The sequence below is a fragment of the Pelodiscus sinensis genome, chromosome 9 (assembly GCF_052426305.1).
Source record: "Pelodiscus sinensis isolate ZL-2025 chromosome 9, ASM5242630v1, whole genome shotgun sequence".
NCBI lineage: Eukaryota > Metazoa > Chordata > Testudines > Trionychidae > Pelodiscus > Pelodiscus sinensis.
The window spans coordinates 19537264-19559648 of NC_143060.1; the positions used below are offsets into that span (position 1 = coordinate 19537264).

General features: G+C 42.6%; 1 protein-coding gene across 2 annotated transcripts in view; it reads left to right on the forward strand.

Moving 5' to 3' along the window:
- Positions 1-3591: 3591 nt before the first annotated feature.
- UBE2U (ubiquitin conjugating enzyme E2 U) overlaps positions 3592-22385 on the forward strand; it is a 37136-nt gene continuing 18342 nt past the window's right edge. The window contains exons 1-8 of one of the 2 annotated variants that reach the window (XM_014574570.4): positions 3592-5818; positions 7614-7695; positions 9044-9148; positions 10086-10178; positions 13633-13730; positions 14832-14958; positions 16771-16852; positions 19594-19682. In XM_014574570.4, coding sequence (XP_014430056.2) covers positions 5753-5818; positions 7614-7695; positions 9044-9148; positions 10086-10178; positions 13633-13730; positions 14832-14958; positions 16771-16852; positions 19594-19682 — 742 coding nt within the window. In that variant the 5' untranslated portion in view covers positions 3592-5752. The remainder of the gene's footprint in view (positions 5819-7613; positions 7696-9043; positions 9149-10085; positions 10179-13632; positions 13731-14831; positions 14959-16770; positions 16853-19593; positions 19683-22385) is intronic. The other variant, XM_025185646.3, reaches the window with a different exon arrangement.

Sequence of the window (22385 nt, forward strand, 5' to 3'; positions counted from 1 at the left end):
CCGAACTACCTAGTTCGTGCTGCGTGTAGCCGCGGGCACGGAGTCCGAACTAGCAGACATTTAAAAATGGCGGCTCCCGGCAATATGCAAATGAAGCCCGGGAAATTCAAATCCCGGGCTTCATTTGCAACTCCGGTTGCCTACATTAACCACCCTAGTTCGAACTAGGGTGGTAGTGTAGACATACCCTTATTTTCTTTACTTAAAAGCTATCCACAACAGAGATCTGTCAAAAAATCATATATGCTTTCAGCTGTTAAAAATATAAGATGTGCTTTGAGCAAAAAGCCTATAAAGCCTCAGGGAGAACATTTTTCCCCCTCAGTGAATGAAGTTTGTGACTTCTGGGACTCAACTTCTCAGCTTGACTCAAAGCATTGCAGTGAGTTAATGAATGCTAAAAGAGAAAGGCAAGAATTCTCTTGGGTGCTAAAAAAAAACCTACTAAAATAAAATTGGATAATGTGAAAAATAAACTGCCAAAAGGTATCAGAATGTTGGTAATTCCTGTCTGAGTTGAAATTCAAGAACCAAATATTATTGTGCATCATAGACAAAGGCAGAGAAAATTTTACAGACTTTCTAATGGTCAAATCAGAATAGCAACTTCCTTCAAAGAACTATTGTAGTTGTTTGTGAATCTCTGGGATTTTGGAAATAAAACTCTTAAGAACTGCGACATGAGAGTACAAGATACGATTTGTTCATTCTGGCTTCTCATCCTTCCCAAATTGCCTTATCCTTACATAAGACCAAACTGCATGTCAAAATGGTAGTTAGCAATACTGTGTCCTCTACAAATAAGGATAATTATTACGGTGGGTTGGTACAGACTCAGAACTGCAGATGTAGCAAAGAATTATTCCACAAAAATGGGGTTGGAAGACTTGGATATACCAGAACTGCTAACTGAGTATTCCAGGGCCTGAGATATTTAACAGAAAACCAAAGAAGACTCCGTTAATGCTATGCATGACTGAAGTTGTACAAGAGTTTATAGGTTTAGAATATTCCCTACTAAATTTGCTAGTTGTTTCATTATTCTGTTCCCTTTGGACATCGAGAGAATTTTTGAAAGCTCACCTAACTGAAAATAATGAAAATGCTTTTTATCTGTTCATACTTCAGTGCTGTTAGAAATACAGTTATATTGGTCATTTGGGATCCAACACTGCAAGATGTTGAGTTCCCTCAACTTCCATTGAATCCAGTGGGCCTTGGAGGCCTCTCGTACTTCATAGGAGATATGTGTCCCTTTGCAAGATTAGGCTCTATGGCTATGTCTACACTGGCCACAATTTCCGGAAAAGCCATGCAAATCAGGTAAGTCAGGATAGGGAAATCCGCGGGGGATTTAAATATCCCCCGCGGATTTAAATAAACATGTCCGCTGCTTTTTTCCCGGCTTGGGGAATAGCCGGAAAAAAAGTGTCTAGACTGGCTTCAAAGTAGGAATAAGAGATCCTCCGGAAAAGGGCTTTATTCTGGAGAATCGCGCCAGTCTAGATGCTTTTTTTCCGGCTTTTCCCCAAGCCGGAAAAAAAGCGGCGGACATGTTTATTTAAATCCGCGGGGGATATTTAAATCCCCTGCAGATTTCCCTATCCTGACTTACCTGATTTGCATGGCTTTTCCGGAAATTGTGGCCAGTGTAGACGTAGCCTATATGTTTGAGAGTCTTGAAGGCAACTCTGCCTCCTCACAGAACCTGTGAGGACAATTTCTGGGAAAGATTGCGTCTGTGCCAGGCCTACTCAAAGTGTGAGGTGTTCTGACATAGCTATCACTTTACATGCCATCATCTAAAAGATCTGCTCTACGAATTAAGTTGGGGAAATTCTATAGCCTGCTGAATTGATCTGAATTGATCACAATGGTCCCTTCTAGCTTTGGAAATCTGCAAATAACCTGAGAAACATATTGATAGATTAATATGGGTAAGAAACCTTTGTCGTGCTGGCTGCACACAGTTCACCAGGGTCAGCCCCTGGCAGGCCACCAGAAACTTTATTTACATGAACATGATCTGCAGGCAGCGCTGCTCACAGTTCCCCGTCGCCTGGCCTGCGCTGCTTCCTGCAACTCCCAAATGACCAGGAACAGTGAACCGTGGCCACTGGGAGCTGCGAGTGGTGGTGTCTACGGACGCTGGTTGAGGTCAACAAAGCATCTGGCGACCCACCAGTGGCTAACCCTGGTGAACCACATCTGGCCCAGCAGCCAGAGATCCCCTACCCCTGAATTAACAGTTTGTACATGATACTTAGATTTCAATAATAATTTATGCATGTGCTACAAGTGCAAAATGGGAGGGTGGAAATCTGCATATGGCCCACAGGCTAATCCTGAGAGAAGGACTCTCTTGCAAGAAGACAGTTTTCTTGATGATCTCTTCATGACTTGATTCAAAACCCAGTGAAGTCAATGGGAATTTTTCCCTTACAGGAAGTATTTAGTGTTTTTCACACCCCAGGTGAGAGCTGGTTCTCAGATCCTTATGAATGGAAAATATAATTTTGTAAGAATGTCTGTGCAAAGAGTCCTGTTATGTATACTGGGATTTATAACAGAACTGGTTTAAAATTTGTACAAAGAGAAATTAAATAGTTGTTCAAAGAGGATAAGCTATTCGTTAGCTCCAGGATGGTTAAGAAAATAATTAGTTGAACATATTTTTTATTTGCCACTAAAAACAAAATCATTTTAACTGAACTTCATAATTTTTTACCAGAAAATATTTTACTTAATGTATGAATTCAGCAAGTCCCTGCCATGCTCGGGGGGGCAAAAGGGACAGAACAGAAGACAGTCTGTGGCAAACCAGCAGAGCTGGGTTTCTGTGTGGTTTGAGTAGGAGTGTGGAAGGCATAGGAGGGCCGCATTGTTCCCAACACAAAACCACTAGATGTGTTACAAAAAAAAGGCATATAACTAAATGAAAGCACTCTGAGCAACCTTCTTGTTCTAGCAGCTCTGACTGCTGATACTGGCATCTTTAGCCAGCGTCTTAATTCCTCGTTGAGCAAACACCAGCAAGCATGATTGTGGGTGCAGAGCTACTGATAGATGGTACATACACTTACACCTTTGTCCTCTTGTTTTCTCTACATATCCTCTGGTTGCTCTGGAACAGATTGAAGCACTGCAATGCATACGCTGATGATATAACTTTGGGTACACTGGTGATCTGAATAAATGCGATAAATCAATCTCTGTGCACTCTCCCGTTGATGCTGGTACTCCACCAGGTTGAGAAGAGTAGGTAGGCAGTATTGATAGGAGAGCAGTCCCCACTGACTTTACCACACACAAGACGCTGCAGTAAGTATTAAGGATGTTAAGTATTGGGTAATTGACTCATTGAATAGTCAATGCATTTTTGCATTGACTATTTGATTAGTCGATAGAGCGCCTCCTCCTTTGAAGTGTAGCAACAGCCCAAGGGAATCCCTTATCCTGTTCGTTTATCCCTATTCCCTAGGGCTGTTGCTACACTTCAAAGGTGAAAGCGCCACATGGAGCCCGGGTAAAGGTGGGGACTCACTCACCCTGGACTCCGTGCGGTGCTGCCGCTTTGATACACGGTGGCAGAGTTTCAAAGCAGCAGCGCCTCATGGAGCCTGGGGTCAGCTGGGCAGTCCCCAGCTGATTCCGGGCTCCACTCAACACTGCCGCTTTGAAATACCGCACAGAGCCCAGGGTCAGCTGGGGAATCCCCAGCAGATCTGGGCTCCCCAGTGTTTCAAAGCGGCAGCGTACATGGAACTCGGGATCAGCTGAGGAGTCAGCAGCGGTGCTGCTGCTTTGAAGATCTCTTCTCTTCCCCTTGCTTGCCTCTAGCTAGTAGAGGCAGCAAATGGGGGGAAGTGACTAGTCGACTATCCTGTTGACTCTCCAATAAGCATTTGCTTATCAGATAGTCGACTAGTCTTTCACATCCCTAGTAAGTATGTTGACTTCGGTACTTGCATAGCTGAAGTCATGTAAATCAGATTGATGATGAGGGCTAGTGTGGAATAAGTCTTAACGACACTCCTAGCTTCTAGACGTTATCTCTGGGATTCTTATTGTCCTCCTACTCTGGATACAAAAACTAGATTCAATTCCAATAATATGGAAACAAAACAGCCAAATTATTTTATGATATTTCACATGCAGAACACTGGTTAACCCAGAAGGTTTTGTAATCTTGGGGATTCCCAACTTGCACAACTTTTTTCTAGAAATAGCCTCATTCCACTCAATGTCAATAGGACTTTCCTCATTTGAGAAAAGGGTGTAGAACTGGGCCGTTAGCAAGCTATCACCAAACATGATGCTAATTCTCCATTTTTAACTAAGGAAGGATTATCTTTCTCCCAAAGCATTATGGGTATTATTAATGTATTTTAAAAAGTGAAGATAAATTAAACTTAGCTATAGCAGATTCTGGCCATGTGTCAGAAGAATTATTTTGTGTGATCAGACGGCTGCTCTATTAATCCCTGTCGTGCCAGAGCTTTTGCAGAACAAGAGGCTGTGTTGCAATGCAGTTAAACTTTGGGAGTCAGGCAAAAGCAATTGTATTCTGAGCTCTGCCCTGATTTAGTACATGACCTTGGCAAAGCTGCTGGCCCTCTCCCTCTGGGGACATTGATACCTACCCTGATTAAGGTGTGTTGAGATGTGAGGGGGGAAATGGCTCTGTCACTGTTATTGATACTTGCAGATTTTTAGTGTCTCCTTCCCTCTGGCAATGATAGGTTTGCTCTGTGAGCATGACAGATTTTAAACATCCTCATTTTTTAAACTCTTCCCCATCCCCATTGACCCAGAAACATGGGCCTGAGGAATTTGGGAATAAGATAATCAGACCTGGCATGCCAAAGGATTAAATTTCATGATAATTATGTGTGAGCTGGTGGAGTTGTAACCCGAGTGTTATTTATAAATAGGGTGCATGTAATTCTTATCCTATAAAAATCCCCAATCTTTAAAACTCATTATGACACTTCAAAAACAAACAAAAAGACTGGGGCAGAGCCAGCAGCCCTTTGCCCAGGCAATTCTCAGTGTGGGAATGGAAGGGGCCATAAAGGCATCTGCCTAGGTTCAAGTTCAGCCTCTAATGTCAAGGCTTGGCCTTCACCTCTGGATTCATGGCTTGGCCTGGAGGGTTTGCCTCTAGTGTCCTGTCAGCTGCAGCCATGGGGAATTGCCTATTTAAGTGCTGGGTGAAAGGCCACTTCTGATTGGAGGCAAGCTGATTAATGATCTAAGACCTCCTGTGATTGGCTGGGAAGGGAACACAGCCATAGCCTTATCAGCTGAGCAAACCAAGGAGTCTGTTGCTGGGTAACACTGTACACAGAGTCCAACTTATTCCTTGTGCCCTGGGCTGAGGAGGCTCCCAGCTGCCCTGGCTCTCCTTTACTTCCTATAGCCACTCTCCAACCGTATAAGAACACTCCATGGATCAGGAATAAGCTTCTGAGCTGGGTTTGTTTAGCCTCTGCTAGTAAGCATTCACCAGCTCTGCGTGGGGCTTTTAGTTCTGACTGACCTATTTAGATTTCAGCTCAAGGGCCATCAGCCTCTTTAAACGCCAGGCGAACCCTTTAGAAATGATGTGTACAAGCCACTAACTGCAGTGGCAGGAATTAGAGGGGGAGGATTTACTGTCCTTTTGCAAGACGACAGCCTCTGTGAAGCAAGAACAATATTGCAAAGGAAGGGGCGAGAGAAAGCGTCCTGCGTGAGTTCTATTATTGCTATGCACTCCCGCGCTTACTTGTTGTTGGAAAGAGAGTATCTGGAGTATAAAGAAGCCAATATTTTTGTGAGTAGTATCTTTATTCATTTTCAATAGCTGAGCCGGGGGATAACCAATTAACATACAACTGACATCTTTTTTACATCCTCAGCCTGGCTTTCCCCCTTTTTGTATTAGCATCCCTTCCCGCACGCTTTCTCAACCAAAGAATTAAAACTGCAAAATTATGTACTGAGTATGTACCTAGAGTCTTGGGCAGCATTGCACTTGGGCAGCCAGCTAGTCCCACCCACTGCACCACTGCAGCTGCATTTTTATTTTTAACAAAGTAGCCTGATCAGATATGGCTAGTAGAGCTAGTAGACCTTTCAGCTCCAGTGTAGAGCTATAATTTTTGGATGATGGTGGTTGGGTTTTGGGAAGCAAATGGGTTGAGTTATTTTAATCCTGCTATCTTTAATTTTCAAAGTTAATTCCACAGATCATCAGGCTTAATTTAATGAAATAGAACTCAACTTGGTTTCATAGTAGTGGACCTTTATTCTTTGGGTATTTCACCAGTGAACAGCTGAAGTGTGATAAGAATCCAACTGGAATCCCCATAGGAATTGCAATCCCCATAAGTAGGCAAAAATCCCACTGACGTGGTTATCTTCACATTGATTTTTAAGTGCTTTTATTGGTGCTTCTCCAGAGGAGAACCCTTACGGGAACATTGCAAAGGAATTTTGGTGACCGAGTCAGTATGGCAAGTGAGCTACTCAACAAAAATGTAAAACAAAATATTTGTGTGGACTGGCTGGCTCTGGCACTGATGATTAATATGTATGGTCATTTGCCTTTAAGTAGACAATTCAAATCTAGTGCTAGTTGCTGATGCCTGGCAATGATCTCTTCATAAAAATATCGTCTACTATAGCAATATGCTGTATTCCCTTCCCCAAAGCCAAGTTAAAAAGGACCGTGGCCACATGAAATATAAATGCTTACTTTGTTGTTAGATTTGATAACAATCCTTCATGTTTATATATAATACTAGAAGACTTACCTGGCATTGCCCAAGTCTGTCAAGGCAGGCAGCTGGCTGGCACTGTGGGCAGTGGAGGAGTCAGGGCAGAGCCTTGCAAGAGGCTGGGGGCAAGGTGTATGTGAAAGAGTAAGGGTTGGAGGGAGGGAGGGGCTCAGGGCGGAGGATCCCAAGCAGCATGGGCCTTTTTTTGTCGTCATCCCCCAAACCAACCCCCCTCAGCCACCAGGGGCCTTTTTTCTCCCCCCATGTCAGTTCTCCAACAAAGGCCCGGGAAGGGGGGAAAGGGTTTGGGGCAGGGAGGCTACTTACCTGGTGTGCTGGCAGGCAGGAGCCCCAGTCCTGTTGGCAACCCCCTTGGAAGCACAGCTGCCCCAGTGGACACACTGCAGGAAAGCTCTTCTCTGTGGGCTCTCTGCCCCCAGTGACTACTCTCAGTATCGTGTCCCTCCAAATAGCTCCGCCCTTTCTGTGTCGTGGAAAACAGTCCCTTTCCCAGCACTTCCAATTGTCCTAGCACAACCAACCACTGACCTTGCTTTAGGTTAGGATAAGAGGAAGCTGCATACCAAATTTAGTGGTCCTAGTTCTTACCATTTAGGAGGCGTTCTTGAACAAACAGACTCACGAACAAACAGACTCACAGACAAACACATAGACAGACACACAGATACACACATTTTCATGAATCCAAATGTCTCAAAGTGCTTTAGAAATATGAATTAACTAATTTTCATAATTCTTAATTTTAACTAACAAGGTAAGCAAGTTTTTAAGGGAACATTGCAAGTTCTTCACATTCCACACTGTACCTTCTTTTTGTGCCTTTTTTAGGGAATCTTTGCTACTCCGATAAAGGATAATTTGCTGGAATGGCTAGTCGAAGTCCAGGGATTAAAGGATTCTCTCTGGGAAGGTAGCAAAGATTTTTACCATGCCCTGTGATTTTATAAGTGTTGTGTGTTATCCTTCCATCCTGCTGGATATTTTTAAAAATGATGCTGTGAACTGTTTTAAGAAAGCATAAAGAACTTGACTAGCTTTTCATTATTAGCTGCATATAATGTTCCCCTAAACTTTTCCATCCGTGTGTGGAATAATTTTTTTATGTGCATGTGTGAATGTGGATCACCAGTGGAAACACAAACCTCGCCGTGGGTGCTCTGCTCATCAGCCAGACAGCATTAGAATTTCTCCTAAGCATCCGCACAAGTGAACGGCTTAGGAGGAATGCTGGTGCATGTTAGTTTTCAGTGCTCCTCCAGTAGCATGTGAGCGGGGATTGCATTAGCATATTGTAAATCGTTTGTTGTTATTCAATGTACAACTACAGGAGAGACCCTCGGGATTTGCAGAATTGCTATTCGCAGTTCTGTATATTAGCAGGTGTCTACTGTCCCAGCCTGGGGAGGCATGTGGGGAACTCACTGTGACTCATGGCCCCCATGGGGAACTCACTGTAGCTTCTGGGAGCTGTGGGAAGCTCACTGCAGCTGCCAGGAGCCATTGTAGGTTCCCCACAGATCCTGGCAGCTATGGTGAGTTCTCAGTGGCTCCTGGACCTGGGGTGAGTTCAGCTGCTAAGGGGAGCTGCTGTGGGAGCTGGGAGCCTTGGCTCCCAGTAATCGCAAATTTTGCAATTCATGATGGTGCCAGGAACGCTTCCACCGTGAATGGTGAGGGTTTTCCTATATTTTGCAAAATAAGTGATGGGATTTTCATAGGGAGCATGTAATTTCAAATCAATGAGAATGATGTCAGGAAATCACTACCACCTGTTTTTCTACTAAATGACAGTCAACCATCTATAGATAGAATAAGTACTGACCAAACATTGTTATGCTCTGGTAGCAGTTTGGTGGTCACTGTCCTGTCCTATTAAACAGAATGTGCTAATAAACATAACAAACCAAAAAAGCCTACTGTGTTTGGCCCTGACTTCCTTTAAGGCTGTTGATAGAAGGCTCAGGCTTACAATATGCTGAGCTCCTCCAGCTTCTTCTGATCATGTTCTACTTTATAGGGGTGCCCAGGACCTTACAAAATAGAGCCGAGAATAAAGGAGGAGTCTGACCTGTTGATGGGAGATGTTGATGGGAGATGTTGATGGGAGAATCTTACCCTGTGTCAGAATTGGATTGGAGTAATAATGAGCCGTAGACACACCATGACATAGGGCTCCCTGTAACTTCAGTCCCACAATTTGTCCCTCCCCCCTTCAGAGAGCAAAGAAGGGTTGCAACTCTCCCTCCTTTTCTCCCCAGGAGAAGCAGCCAGGGACCCTCAACTTACCACTGGTAGCAGGGTATCCTCAGAACTCAGTGACTCCATCAAGCACTTCCCACTTCGCAGGCTGTCTGCTGCTTATGGTCAGCTCATGTTTTTAAGGGTTTCCTTGCAACCTTTTGAAGAGTAGAAACGTATTGCTTTTAACAAATGAAAGCTGAATCCGGGATGTAATCATGAGTCCAGTAACTGGGACTCTAGGCATAGGTTTAAAGTGATTCTACTATACTTCAACCCTACTGTGTCCTGGGACAGCCAATACCTGCTCTGTGAATTGATTTAGCCATGCAGACCTGTTAATCTGAAAGTCTTCGATGGCACTAAATTCAATTGATGCTGATAATCTGGCAATCCAGGAAGTATATGTATAATTAGGGATAGTTTAAATAAGCATTTTTAATCTAATATGAAACACCCTGATTCACTTGATATTTTCCAGAATTTGTTAACATTAGCACAAGGGCTATGTCTAGACTGGCATAATTTTCCGCAAATGCTTTTAACAGAAAAGTTTTCCGTTAAAAGCATTTGTGGAAAAGAGCGTCTAGATTGGCACGGACGCTTTTCCGCGAAAGCACTTTTTGCGGAAAAGCGTCAGTGCCAATCTAGATGTGGTTTTGCGCAAGAAAGCCCCAATCGCCATTTTCACGATTGGGGCTTTTTTGTGCAAAACAATACCACGTTGTCTACACTGGCCCTCTTGCGCAAAAGCATCTGCGCAAGAGGGTTTTTGCCCGAACGGGAGCAGCATAGTATTTCCGGAAGAGCACTGACAATCTTTCATGAGATCGTTAGTGTTCTTGAAGAAATTCAAGCCGCCAGTGTAGACAGCTGGCAAGTTTTTCCGCAAAAGCAATTGCTTTTGCGGAAAAACTTGCCAGTCTAGACGCAGCCATGGATTACAACTTTATACAACAGAATGAAAACCCTTTAATAGCAAAGCCTTCTTTGGACAAATGTAATACAGTTGTGCTTTTAAATACAGATAGTACTGTAATACAATATCTTTCTCTGCAATAGGGGCTGTTCTCCAGCTGTCAATAAAATACACTCAAGAATACAATAGTGTCCCTCCAACCATTACGTTCAACACCATTCCGTTCCATCCCAATGGTAAGGACCATGTGAAAAATTGTCTGATTGTGTAGTTAGATATTTCAGATATTTTGTGTACCTTGACTTTTATTTCCCTGAACTGTCATTACTCCAATAGAATCCTAGTTCCAATCCCCCCAAAAACTCTGTGCAGTTTTCAGGCAGGGGATTCATAAACCATGTCCAAACCATGCATTTAAATACTCAGATTGTCCCAGAGGTGCATCAATCTCTATTTTTATGTCTGAATGCCCAAATGCAGAATTCGTTGATTAAATACAGGATTTGGGTCTTAGCACAACTTGCATATTTGAAAAGCAGCCTCTCTCTGGGCCACTACGTGTCCAGCAGGTCCATGTAAGCACATGTCCCTTCCTAAATAGAAAAGTCACCGCTAGTCAAGGAGAAGTTCCTGTTTCTCCTGTGTCCTGCATAACTTCCCAACCTGCACAAAGTGAACTCTAAGAAGGAAGTCTGCATAGCCAAGGCTGTGTTAATACAAGCCTGGCAGACAGAGAGGATGATAGGTCACACTCACTCAGCATTACAGTGCCTAGCCAGTACCTAGCTTTTAAAATCTCCCTATCCAGTCCTATTGTAAGACAGCACATCATTCTTACTAGAACAGGTCCCCTTCATCGCACTGACAGGCTGGCTCTTCATCTGGTTTTGGGGCCATCTCTGGCGTGCTCTCTGCCTCAGGGTCTGGTCTACCAATGAGGTCTTGGCTGTCTAGAGAAACAGCCTCCTGGATATATCTGGTCATTTTTTGCATCTTAAATTCCAATCCTATGCTAGGATTCATGGGTAGAGCCCTCACCAAAAATCCAGTATAGCTCCTCAAAATAAGGGCAGGTACTGAGAGCACTATCTGTTTGTGTCCCTAGCGGTGCTGTAATTCTGCTGGAGCTCCTTTGTTTTTGTACAACACTGGGCTTTGTCCTGAGAGTGCCTATTCTCCCACTCTTGCTCCGAGGACCACTTGTAAATCAGTATAAAACAGTTACTGCTGTTAAAATGGGAGGTTCAGGACCTCTAGACAGGCCCACTCAGCAGCATAGTGCCTGGCTGCCATAACGGGGATGTGACTCTGGGAATTTGCCACCAGCTGACCCAGAAGCAGTAGAGACACATAGGTAAGCAGATGTGAAGCAATGCAACGTGCGATGGCAGTGGAAGGACTGCTGGAAGTGGTAGATTTTATTCAAAATCAAGATGTGTCCACACAAACATTATACTACAGGCAGTCCCCGGGTTACGTACAAGATAGGGACTGTGGGTTTGTTCTTAAGTTGAATTTGTATGTAAGTCGGAACTGGCGTCCAGATTCAGCCGCTGCTGAAACTGACCAGTGGCTGACTATAGGAAGCCTGAGGCAGAGTTGCTCTGCGCTGGACTTCCTGGAATCAGCCGCTGATCAGTTTCAATAGTGGCTGAATTTGGACACCTGGGACAGAGCAGCTGGGGCGCTGCCGGGTAGGTCCCCGCAGCACCGCACCTCAGCGCTGCGGGGACCAACCCGGCAGCACCCCAGCTGCTCTACCCCCAGGTGTCCCCAAGTCAGCCGCTGCTGAAACTGATCAGCGGCTGATTCCAGGAAGCCCGGGGCAGAGCAACTCTGCCTCGGGCTTCCTGTAGTCAGCCGCTGGTCAGTTTCAGCAGCACCAGCAGCGGCTGACTTGGGGACGCCTGGGGCAGAGCAGCTGGGGTGCTGCCGGGTTGGTCCAGTAGTGCCGAGGAGCGGCGCTGCGGGACCAACCCGGCAGCGCCCCAGCTGCTCTACCCCAGGCGTCGTCGTCGAGAAAAGCCTGGTCTGCTGGGGGCGGGGGAGGCGCACTAGCTGCACACCCCCCCAGCAGACCAGGGAGACGCGGGTGGCGGGACCGCTGAGACGCACTGCAGTCCCACCCGCATCCTCCGCGGCTTTGCTCCGCGTCTCCCTGGTCTGCTGGGGGGAGCTCCCCCCAGCAGACCAGGGAGACGGGGAGCAAAGCCTCGGAGGACGCCGGCAGCGGGACAGCCGCGGCTCATCTGGGCTGTCCCGCTGCCCGCATGCTCCGCGGCTTTGCTCCGCGTCTTCCTGGTCTGCTGGGGGGGCTCCCCCCTGCAGCAGACCAGGGAGACACGGAGCAGCTTTTCTCGCCCCAGAGGACGCGGGCGGCGGGACCGCGGCGCATCTGGGCGTCCCGCCGCTCCCGTCCTCCAGGGTGAGAAAAGCCCCGTTCGTAACTGTGGATCCGACATAAGTCAGATCCGCATAACTCGGGGACTGCCTGTAGTATAACTCATTCTGGAAATAGCAACGTTGCTTTCAAAACAGATTAATGACAATGGGATAAAATGTCAGATAAATCAAAACTAGATTTTTTCTGTGTGGGCAAGTGTCAATTTCTGCCAAAAAAAAAAATTGAGGTTATAAGTAGAAAAAGCTTCCCATGTAGATAAGCCCTTAAAATTGTACTGATAACCATACATTTGGCATTTTCTAATTTTTGAATGCATGACTTTGCAATGTAAAATGTTCTTTTCACATACCTTTTAATGCAATTTCTGTCATAAACTCTGAAAGGGAGAATTTTTTGTGGCCAGTTTTAGTCCTAGAGACTCATGCAGCTTACACGCTAAGGCTGTGTCCAGACTCAGGTTTTTTTTTTTGAAAAAAGTAGCCTTTTTTCGAAAAATCTTCACCTGCGTCTAGACTGCAGCTGCCTTCTTTCAAAATTAAATCGAAAGAACGCGGCTTTCCTTTCGACGGCGGTAAACCTCATTTCACGAGGAAGAATGCCTTTTTTCGAAAGTACTCTTTCGAAAAAAGGCATTCTTGAATGCCAACAGGGCTTTTTAGAAAGAGAGCATCCAGACTCACTCGCTGCTTTCTTTCGAAAAAGCGGCTTGCTTTTTCGAAAGTACTGCTTGCAATCTAGACGCTCTTTTTCGAAAGAGGCTTTTTCAAAAGATACTTTCAAAAAATCCTCTTTCGAAAGAAGCTTGCAGTCTAGACATAGCCTAAGGGCCAAATATAAGCCTCCATACCTTTGCATCTCCAGTGAAAGGATACGTTAGTGTGAATCAAAATAAAGTTTAGCCCATAGTTTGATACTTCAGTGCACTTTAGAAATAGAAAACAAAGTGCTATAATGATCAGTATAAACCTATATAATTATTTAGTTCTTGAATTGCAGCTATGCCAAAGGCTCCACACAGGTTTTGGCCCTGTTGGACAGGCACCATTCACAACCAAAGCAAGAGCATAATCTATGTGAACAATTGGGGGTGTAAGGACAGGAGGACAAGTGTGACAATGATAGGAACACATGGTTATATTGACTTGCCCTATGCAACACCTAGATGGCTTGAGGAATTTAAACTTATACATAAATAAAACACAATAATCATCACTAGTTCTTCTAGCATACAACAGCCATGTTGTTAAATTCTTTCGAAGTTACACTGCCATATTTTTTCAATACAGTGGATCAGCACTCAGGAAGACCTTGTATAGATTTTCTAGACAATCCTAAAGAGTGGAACGGAAAATTAACGATGAGTAGCATTATACTCGCTATCCAGGTAAGGAAAGAGTATTGCAAACAGCTTAGTTTAAATCTCTTTCATAAAATAAAACACCTTTTATGTATACTTTACCTATATAGCAGGGATTTCAAACCTGCAAGCTGATTGTTTGATGAAGAATTATTCATTTGGTTCAAAATTTAAAAATGTAAATGTCTGGATTACTTCAGAGCAGCAGCAAATATATTTTGTAGAACTTCTTATTTTAAATTAGATTAATTTATTTTTACTTGTGTATTTATTCCCTAGTGTTTCATGTGGCAGCACATTACTTCTGAGTAAGGCAGATAGATAAATGAATGAGTATGATTGAAGCTGTTGCCAGTGCTAAATATTTTTGACCAGTAGCTACTTTGATCTTTTGGATTTATGCTCTCTTATCTTGAGCAAGCCACTGCTCAAGACATGTGTACTCTGCCTGATTCTCTGTACTTTTAAAAATACTTGAAAAATGCTGATAACTCTACTTTTAAATTCCTGAATTATCTCATGGTCAAAGTCTTGATCATGAGTGTTGGCATGTGTCTTGAGATTAGTGAGTAACTCAAAGCAGCTACGTTTAGTTTTAACACACAGGCCTCAGTGTTTCAAATTTACTGCCTTTTCTTCCACCAAAAAAAATTTTTTTTTTAAATCATACAGCTTTCTCCTTGTAGCAAGCCCGACCTCCTTTTTTAATGTCTTTCCCATCACTGTGCTCTCCACTCATGACTGAAAATGTCCCCCAGATGTTGCATGATTTTTGTGGACATCCTAGTATAGGCTATGAGTAAAACAAATGGCAGAGTCGTGTATCATTCATGGCTGTCTGCTTGGAATTATACAAAAACCTGAGAGAAAACAGGAAGAAGGGAGCATAGGTTATGACCACACAGCCCTTTTCTAAGGTAATTTAATGAAGGGCCCAATCCCAATCCTAACAAAGCCATTAAGTGGCCTCTTTTTTGCTTTGAACTTAACATGCCAATATGGTATTAATTTCATTGTAAAACAATAAAAACAATTTAGATGGATTGCGTGTCTGAGACGGGTAGATGTTTTAGATACCAATATGTCCTCTCTCTCTGTATGTGTGTGTGTGTTTATACCTTTCTACAGGTAATGCTTTCTAATCCAGAACTGGAAAATGCAGTGAATGTGGAAGCAGCAGAGATGCTGAAAAACAACATATCCTTGTACAGACAAATGGTTCTACGTTGTGTTAGAACTAGCCAACACTTAGAGGGTAATATTTGCTTTGTTATTACCCATAAATAGAGTCTTGTTCTTTTTAAAACTCCTTATCTAAAAACAGATTGTTGTATGCTCCACAGTAAAATTACATTAGTCTGATTGGTAATTGGTAATTTAATATCAAAACAAACGCCAGTTGGTGTTTTGAAAGGGAATATTCTGAGTGGATAAAAGTGTTGCTATAAATTATATGTTGGTGAATGAGCTCTAGAGTAATTTACATAGTGATATTGGGGAAAGTCAGATTTGTTTCAGGAAAAGTAAGTCAGAGGAAGGGTGTTAGATGAATTGTATTTGTCTTGATGAGAATCTTCATGAGAATGACATTCAGAGTATGTCTGGACTGCGGTGCTATTTCAGGATATCGGAAGTATCCTGAAATAGCAACGCCACATCTTTAAACGCTCCCACTATTTCCGGAAATAGCGGGCGCACTATTCTAGCGTCCCTGTAACCCTCGTGTTGGGATTTGTCTGAATAGTGCCTTATTTTGAAATTAAATTTCAAAATAAGTTCTTTCGACCTAGACTCAGGATAAACATAGCGCAAATTGCGTAGCTTATTCTGACAGAAGGATGCTGTCTAGACACACCCTTAGCTATGATTATGCTATATAATGACAAGACTGCAGAAGCAACTACTGCTAGGGTAAAAATTGGGGCCGAATTTGGGTCAGTAAGTATATTTCATGTTATTGATGCTAGGAGAGCATATGGGGGGAATAAGAAAATGTGGAACTGCAACTGTACTTCCTCTCCATGAGCCAAATTCCAGTGCACTGACCACTTTATGCCACTCAGATGTCACAAAATGGCTGTATTCTGACAATAATGGGAAGAGCCCTGTGTGAATACAAAAATGTGGCTCCAGATCTGCCAGGCTCAACTCCTCATCTGATCCACAATCCCTGGACAACAAATCTGTACAACAAATCTGGAAGGGGAGCAGAGATGAGCAAGAAGGAGACAGGGTCCTGTAGGGAAGAGGCAGGAAACATCTGGGGGAGGGTGGAAAGAGAGAGAGAGAGAGAGAGAGAGAGAGAGAGTGTGTGTGTGTAGGTAGGGTAGTTGTCACATTTTCTATTTTTTTATTAATCTCTTTCGAGTGCTGCCATTTCTGTTTCTACATACAGAAAGGGGGAAATGGGGATCCAGAGCCACCTGTTGCATTTCCACTCTTGTGGAGGCTGCTGTCCTTTTCAGCAGTGTGCCAGGGCTCCGCAGGACAGTGCTCACCAGATGGGACATGGGAGAGGGGCTGGGCAGGGCTGGCACTTGGCCCCTCCTGCAGGGAGATTTAGGACAATACTTCTTGCATCCACAGGTATCCGCTTCACTATCCATTCCACTGTCCGTGGGTATCTGCATTGGCAGATCTGGATATCTGTGGATATCTGCGGATATGCAAGGCTCTAAGGAGTTAGTGCCTAGAAGAAAATTCCCCTGTTGCAGAGGACCTTCCTGCTCGCACAAAGCCATGAGCATCAGCTGCTGTGCCAGCTGCCTGCCCGAACCTTTGGTGTACTGTATGGAACAGCTGCACTCCTTTTGACGTCTATTATTAACGAGAGGGACAGGCGGAGGAGTGTACATGCAGAGGTGAATCAAGTCCAATATTTGTATCATAGTGCAGATGTGGTAGCTTGTCAATTATGAGTATGGGGCGGCGGGGGGCAGGGAGGGATATAGGACCGATCTTTATCTGATATAAACCAACGTAGCTCCATTGAAGTCACTGAAATGGAACCAATTTACAGGATCTGGCTCATAACTTTTTTTTAAAATGTCTTCCTTCACCTTTGCAGACCTTCCTAGCACTGGGGGAGATTGTGCTTCTTCTCTGAAGTATTTCTTGCCATCTGAAGCATCTTCTCGGGACCATGTCAGGTAACTGATTATGATGAACTTAATGATCCCACTCCATTGACTTAAGAGCAAAGCATCCACTGATAACTTCAAAAGAAGAAATGCCAGGCTCAGGTTGTATTGCAATCTGTATCCTAAAAAGAGCAATTATTTTCCTTTTCCTGGTAGTGGCTATTCCCAATTATTTAATTTCCATTTGGAAACATTGGGCAAGCAGCTGCCTTCACAGCTATTGGAAGTAATTCTAATTTCCACATGAAATGAGCCAGGAAACGTGTCATTGTTGGGCCAAGTGATATTTTGGTTTGGCCTAGTCAGGGGCATTTATTCTAGGAGATGATACATGTTTAAGGCCATTTATTATTTTAATAGTATAGGAAAAGCAATTAATTATTTCCAGAATATACTAGATCATTTTTATTTTATATTAATTTCCATTGCAATAGATTTGTGCATGGTGTTAGTACTGAAATAATTCTGAAGTTAAATTTCAAGCTAACACACACTAGGGCCTAATTCACGCCCCTTGCACCACTCTGGAATCTGATTGTTTCTGATCACCTGTGAATTCCCTTAGTGTTAGAGTCTGAAGTTCATTAGTGAGTTCCAACCCCATCATATCTCCAGGAACTGGTGTTTAGATTGAGTCCCAGGCAATAGGGGTGATGTTCTGGCCCTACTAAAGTCACAGACAAAACTCTCTTTGACTTCACATTTCATAGTTATGCATGAACTTCAGAGGCTACTGAATCAGAACCATTACAAAACAAATGAACAGGATCAGTTTGTCATCAACATATTATGGATCCCATCCCTCCTTCTTTGGACACTCAGCACATCCATTGCTGAAGTGAGAGTTCTGGCATCATTTCCTTTCAGGGCATGGCTTTAAATATTGGTAAAAGCAAAACACCTGTGAAGAGTTGCTTTTAACATTTTACAAGACCTCAAAGGCTAGGATGTGGGTAAGAGAAGGACATTAAATAGAGAGAAATAGGGTGGTCATTGAGGTCAAGGGTCCACGTTTTCTCAATGACTGGTCATCTTCCTCTCAACCTCACTATTGTGTATTGAGCATCTGAGAGCAAAGGAATGATAGTGGTTTTTATTGTTCACATGTACAATTATCTCTTATTTGTTGTTTCTAGAATTATGTGGACTGGTTTGTTTTATTTGGCTTTTTGATAATTACATTATATAGGTATCTTTATTGAACCAAGAGCACCTAGAACAAGACAAGACAATACATAATGAAGAGCCAATCAGGGCACTAAGTTTGTGGTGTGTCCAAGTCCTTGTGTTCCAAGTTCTATCTGATGCTGTCAGACAGGATTCTCAGAAGCACCCAGTGTTTGCCTGAATCCCCTGACTATAAGCTTGTCTAGTCAACACCAGAGGGCTATACATTTTAGTCCACACTAGCTTGTGCTTTAGTCAACACCAGAGGGCTATACATTTTAGTCCACACTAGCTTGTTGCACACTAACTGGCCTGTGTGGATCCTGCTGGCATGCACTAGAAGTTCCCTACTGTGTGTTAACATAGTGCTGTTTGAAATGGGACTACATTAACATGTACTAGAAATTATCCAATACATGGTCCACATAGGTCAATTAACTCATGACAGATTAGTGTGAACTAAAGCTTGTACCCATCTGGTGCAGACTAAAACAATATGTAGACAAGCCCTTACACAGAGGCTAAGAGTCCCACTGATTTCAATGAGGGCAGAGCTAGGCCAGCATTGAGTGTCTAAAAATTATTAGTAGTGGTATTGTGGTAGCATCTACAAGTCCCATTCCTCGACCAGGACTCTATTGTGCTAGGTGTGGTACAGAGAACCAAAAAGACAGTTCCTGCCCCATGGAACTAGTAATCTAGGTAAAATCCTCTCCACCACATTAAAACGATCTTATTTAGCTTCCCAAAACTGTTTTGCTTAAACATGCAATGGCAAGAGAGATAACACATTTCAAAAGGCTAATTGACGCTCAGAATTTTGTACAAAATAAAGTATTGAGGAGATATATTAGTACAAGATCAAAACCGACTTTTCATTGTCTGCTATAAATGGTCTTTGGGTCAATATGAGGTAGGCTGAGTGAGCCTAGCTGGAAACTGTCTTAGCCTTGGTACAAGTTAGAACAACCACAGAATTTAACTGAGAGGAAAATTTGGTCTACAGTGTGAATAGTAATGCAATTGACAGTGTAAAAAATTCAATATTTAAGTAAGCATTTTGCTTCATTTATAATTTATATATGTGTAATGTCTTTGATACTAAAGACATAACCATAAAACATAAAAAGAGGATTTTAAAAATTCTACTCTGTGTTTGTTGGTGAGTTATGATAGCTGTTTTAGAAGGTACATATTCCTTTCCTGTTAACAATATATTCCCTTAACCAGATCAACTTTATAAATAATCAGAAAATTCGTTCTTTTCTGCTAAACTAATCCTTGGAAGGGGCTGTGGGACCAGGGGCAGACTATGAAAATAATCCATCTGGTTGTCTCATAAAACTGGTAACTTGTAAACATAGCTAAAACGTCTTTAAAATATTAGTGTTTGCTCTTCTTTAAGCTGGATGCTTTACACGCTACTGACTCTATCTCTGTCTCTGTTGCTTACGAGCAGCCAGTAATATAATAATTTAAACCCTTTTAAATTTATTCTGCTGTTTTGTTGATGGTTGTGTATGAAAATCTGTGCTCACCACTCTCTGATTACCAGAAATTTTACTTTGCCTTTATGTTTTCAGAAGGACAACAACCATTTCATTTGAAGATTACTACAGGACATGGTCAGGAATAGCCACATCAAAAGTAGCAGAACATTTCAAAGTTCCATGTAAGATGATATGCCTGAATTAGTAAAATTAAACATAATGGTCCTGATTATTCTTCTCATTTTGGATTTACACTAGTGTAACAACTTTGCCTTCAGTGAAGTTGTTCCTGATTGCGAGATCGAGATCAAGCCATATATCTGAAGCATTCACACATTAGGATCAGATCCTTAGCTGATGTAAATTGACATAACTGCAATGACTTCAGTAGAGCTATGTCCGTTTACACCAATTGACGATTATGTTTTTATTTTATTATTGCATTGTCCTATGAGTCCGAGTGATGGACTCAGGCTAGCACAGTGGGTTCAATTTCATAATGTGAAACAAAAAGAGGGACTCTGCGCTCCAAAGAGCTTACAATTTAAGTAAGTTCTTGTTAGGATGTTTGGAAAGCTAGTTTGTACTTGAAGAAAACAAATTAAGGAGTCATTAGTGAAGTGTAAACAATTATGATGAGTAGGAAAACATTTTGAGAGGATGATAAAATCAAAATAAAACAGATGTGGACTGTGGCCAACACAGCCCTGGTGATAATGCAGTGTTGCATTACTACAGTCTGTTATAACCAGGGCCGGCTCTACAGAGCGCAGGGCCCGATTCCACGGGCGGGGCCACACATGCTCGGGGCCCCAGGCAGCACGGTTCATGCATTGCGTGCCAGAGGCACGACGCATGCCCCCTGTGTCCTGGACATCACGACACATGCGCTGTGCGCCCACACGTGCGCAGTGCCCCAGGAGTACAACGCATGCGTGACCCCCAGGCGCTTGGTGCATGCACTGGGCGCATGCGCCATGCTCCCAGGACGTCACGACGCATGCGCCATGCGCCCGGGGGCCCCCGCGCAAGCATCGTGCTCCTGGCGCACTGCGCATGCATCGCTTCCCTAGGTGCGGGGCCCCCTCAGGTGCGGGGCCTCACGGCGGGGAATCAGCTTAATCGGCCTAAGTCCGGCCCTGGTTGTAACTAAGGGTGCGTCTACACTGCACCCTAAACTCAAAATAAGATATGCAATTTGAGCTATGCAAATTGCATATCTTATTTTGAATCTATTTTGAAATTTGAAATTTGGTGCATCTACACAGTGTCAAATTTTGAAATAACCTGCTATTTTGAGACATCCCTTAACCCTTGTGGAACAAGCGTTATCGGGATGCCAAAACAGTGCACCCATTATTCTGAAAAATATTTTGAAATAACAGGCCTCTTGTGTACAAGCAGCGTAGCTATTTGGGGATATCTCCGGTATCCCACAATAGCCATGAAGTGTAAACGTACCCGAAGGGTATGTCTACACTACCCCGCTAGTTCGAACTAGCGGGGGTAATGTAGTCATCTGCACTTGCAAATGAAGCCCGGGATTTGAATTTCCCGGGCTTCATTTGCATGAAGCCAGCCGGCGCCATTTTTAAATGCCGGCTAGTTCGGACTCCGTGCCGCGCGGCTACATGTGGCACGGACTAGCTTGTTCGGATAAGGCTTCTAATCCGAACTAGCTGTATGCCTCGAACTAGCGGGGTAGTGTAGACATACCCTTAGTTACTAGTGCATTTGGACTCAGGGCAGTGCTTCAATAGTATTTTAGTGGGATTACTTATCAGAGTTTCAGTTTACAAGATCAGGTTTGTATTGTTATTTATTACATACTAACAGGTGAGGCCCATCATTGACCAGGCAAAGTCATTTTGTATAGATTACACTTATAGGAAAATTCAAGAAATTAAATATATGCAATTGAATTTTTTATAAATGTGCTTACAAAAGGGAAGTAAAAAAAGTTTTAAATTTGTAGGATTTCAACTTAAAACATTATTTTATTGAATAATTATCATATATAATAAATTTGAGTCAGAAACTCTTAATGAGTGAAGAAAATTAACTTGTGTTGGCTGAAATTAAATATAAAAATAAATCAAAATAAAAAATGAAAATTGAAATAAATCGCTGATGCATAAAAATCTTTAGACAATAATATCAAGCAATCAATTCTGATTCTTTTTAATATTTATTGAAGTAAATAACAAAACAAATATGAATGCCAAAAAAGGTAACGCCTATCACGTAAAGCTTCCATTACTCTTTCTGTAACTAATGTGAATGAATTAGTGATTTGTAATGGTAAAAATTTTCTTTGCATTAAAATGACAGTTGAATAGGTGACTCAATTTTAATTTTGTTAGCAAATATTTTTATGAACGCTAATAATAATAGTCATGATTTTTTCCCAATGAAAAACAAAATAACTATGTAAACCTTTCATCCAGCATATTCCAGTGTAAAAAGTAGTGCATTCAGCAAATTTAAGTGGCAACTAATTTTATGCAAAATTTGGTATCTATAAGTAATCATGAAATATGACTTTATTTTGCGCAAACAAAGCCACAAACTCTTCAAAATATATAGTAGATTATATTTTTTTAAAAGTCATATAATTGCCATTTTATGTTCATGCATTTCAATGCTAATTCTTGTCCTATTTTCTTGTTTTATTCATAATACTTAAGAAATGCACATATATTGTTGCCATACACCAAAGACCAAAATTTGCTCTTGATTACAGGGGATCTTCGCTATAAGTCCAAGATATGTTCCAAAAGCTTGGACTTACATCAAAACAACTTAAAGCAGGGAATTTTTTTCCTGCAGCTGCCTTCCAATTAAGCAAATTGTGGGGAGTGTTTTGCATGACTTATCACTGGGAA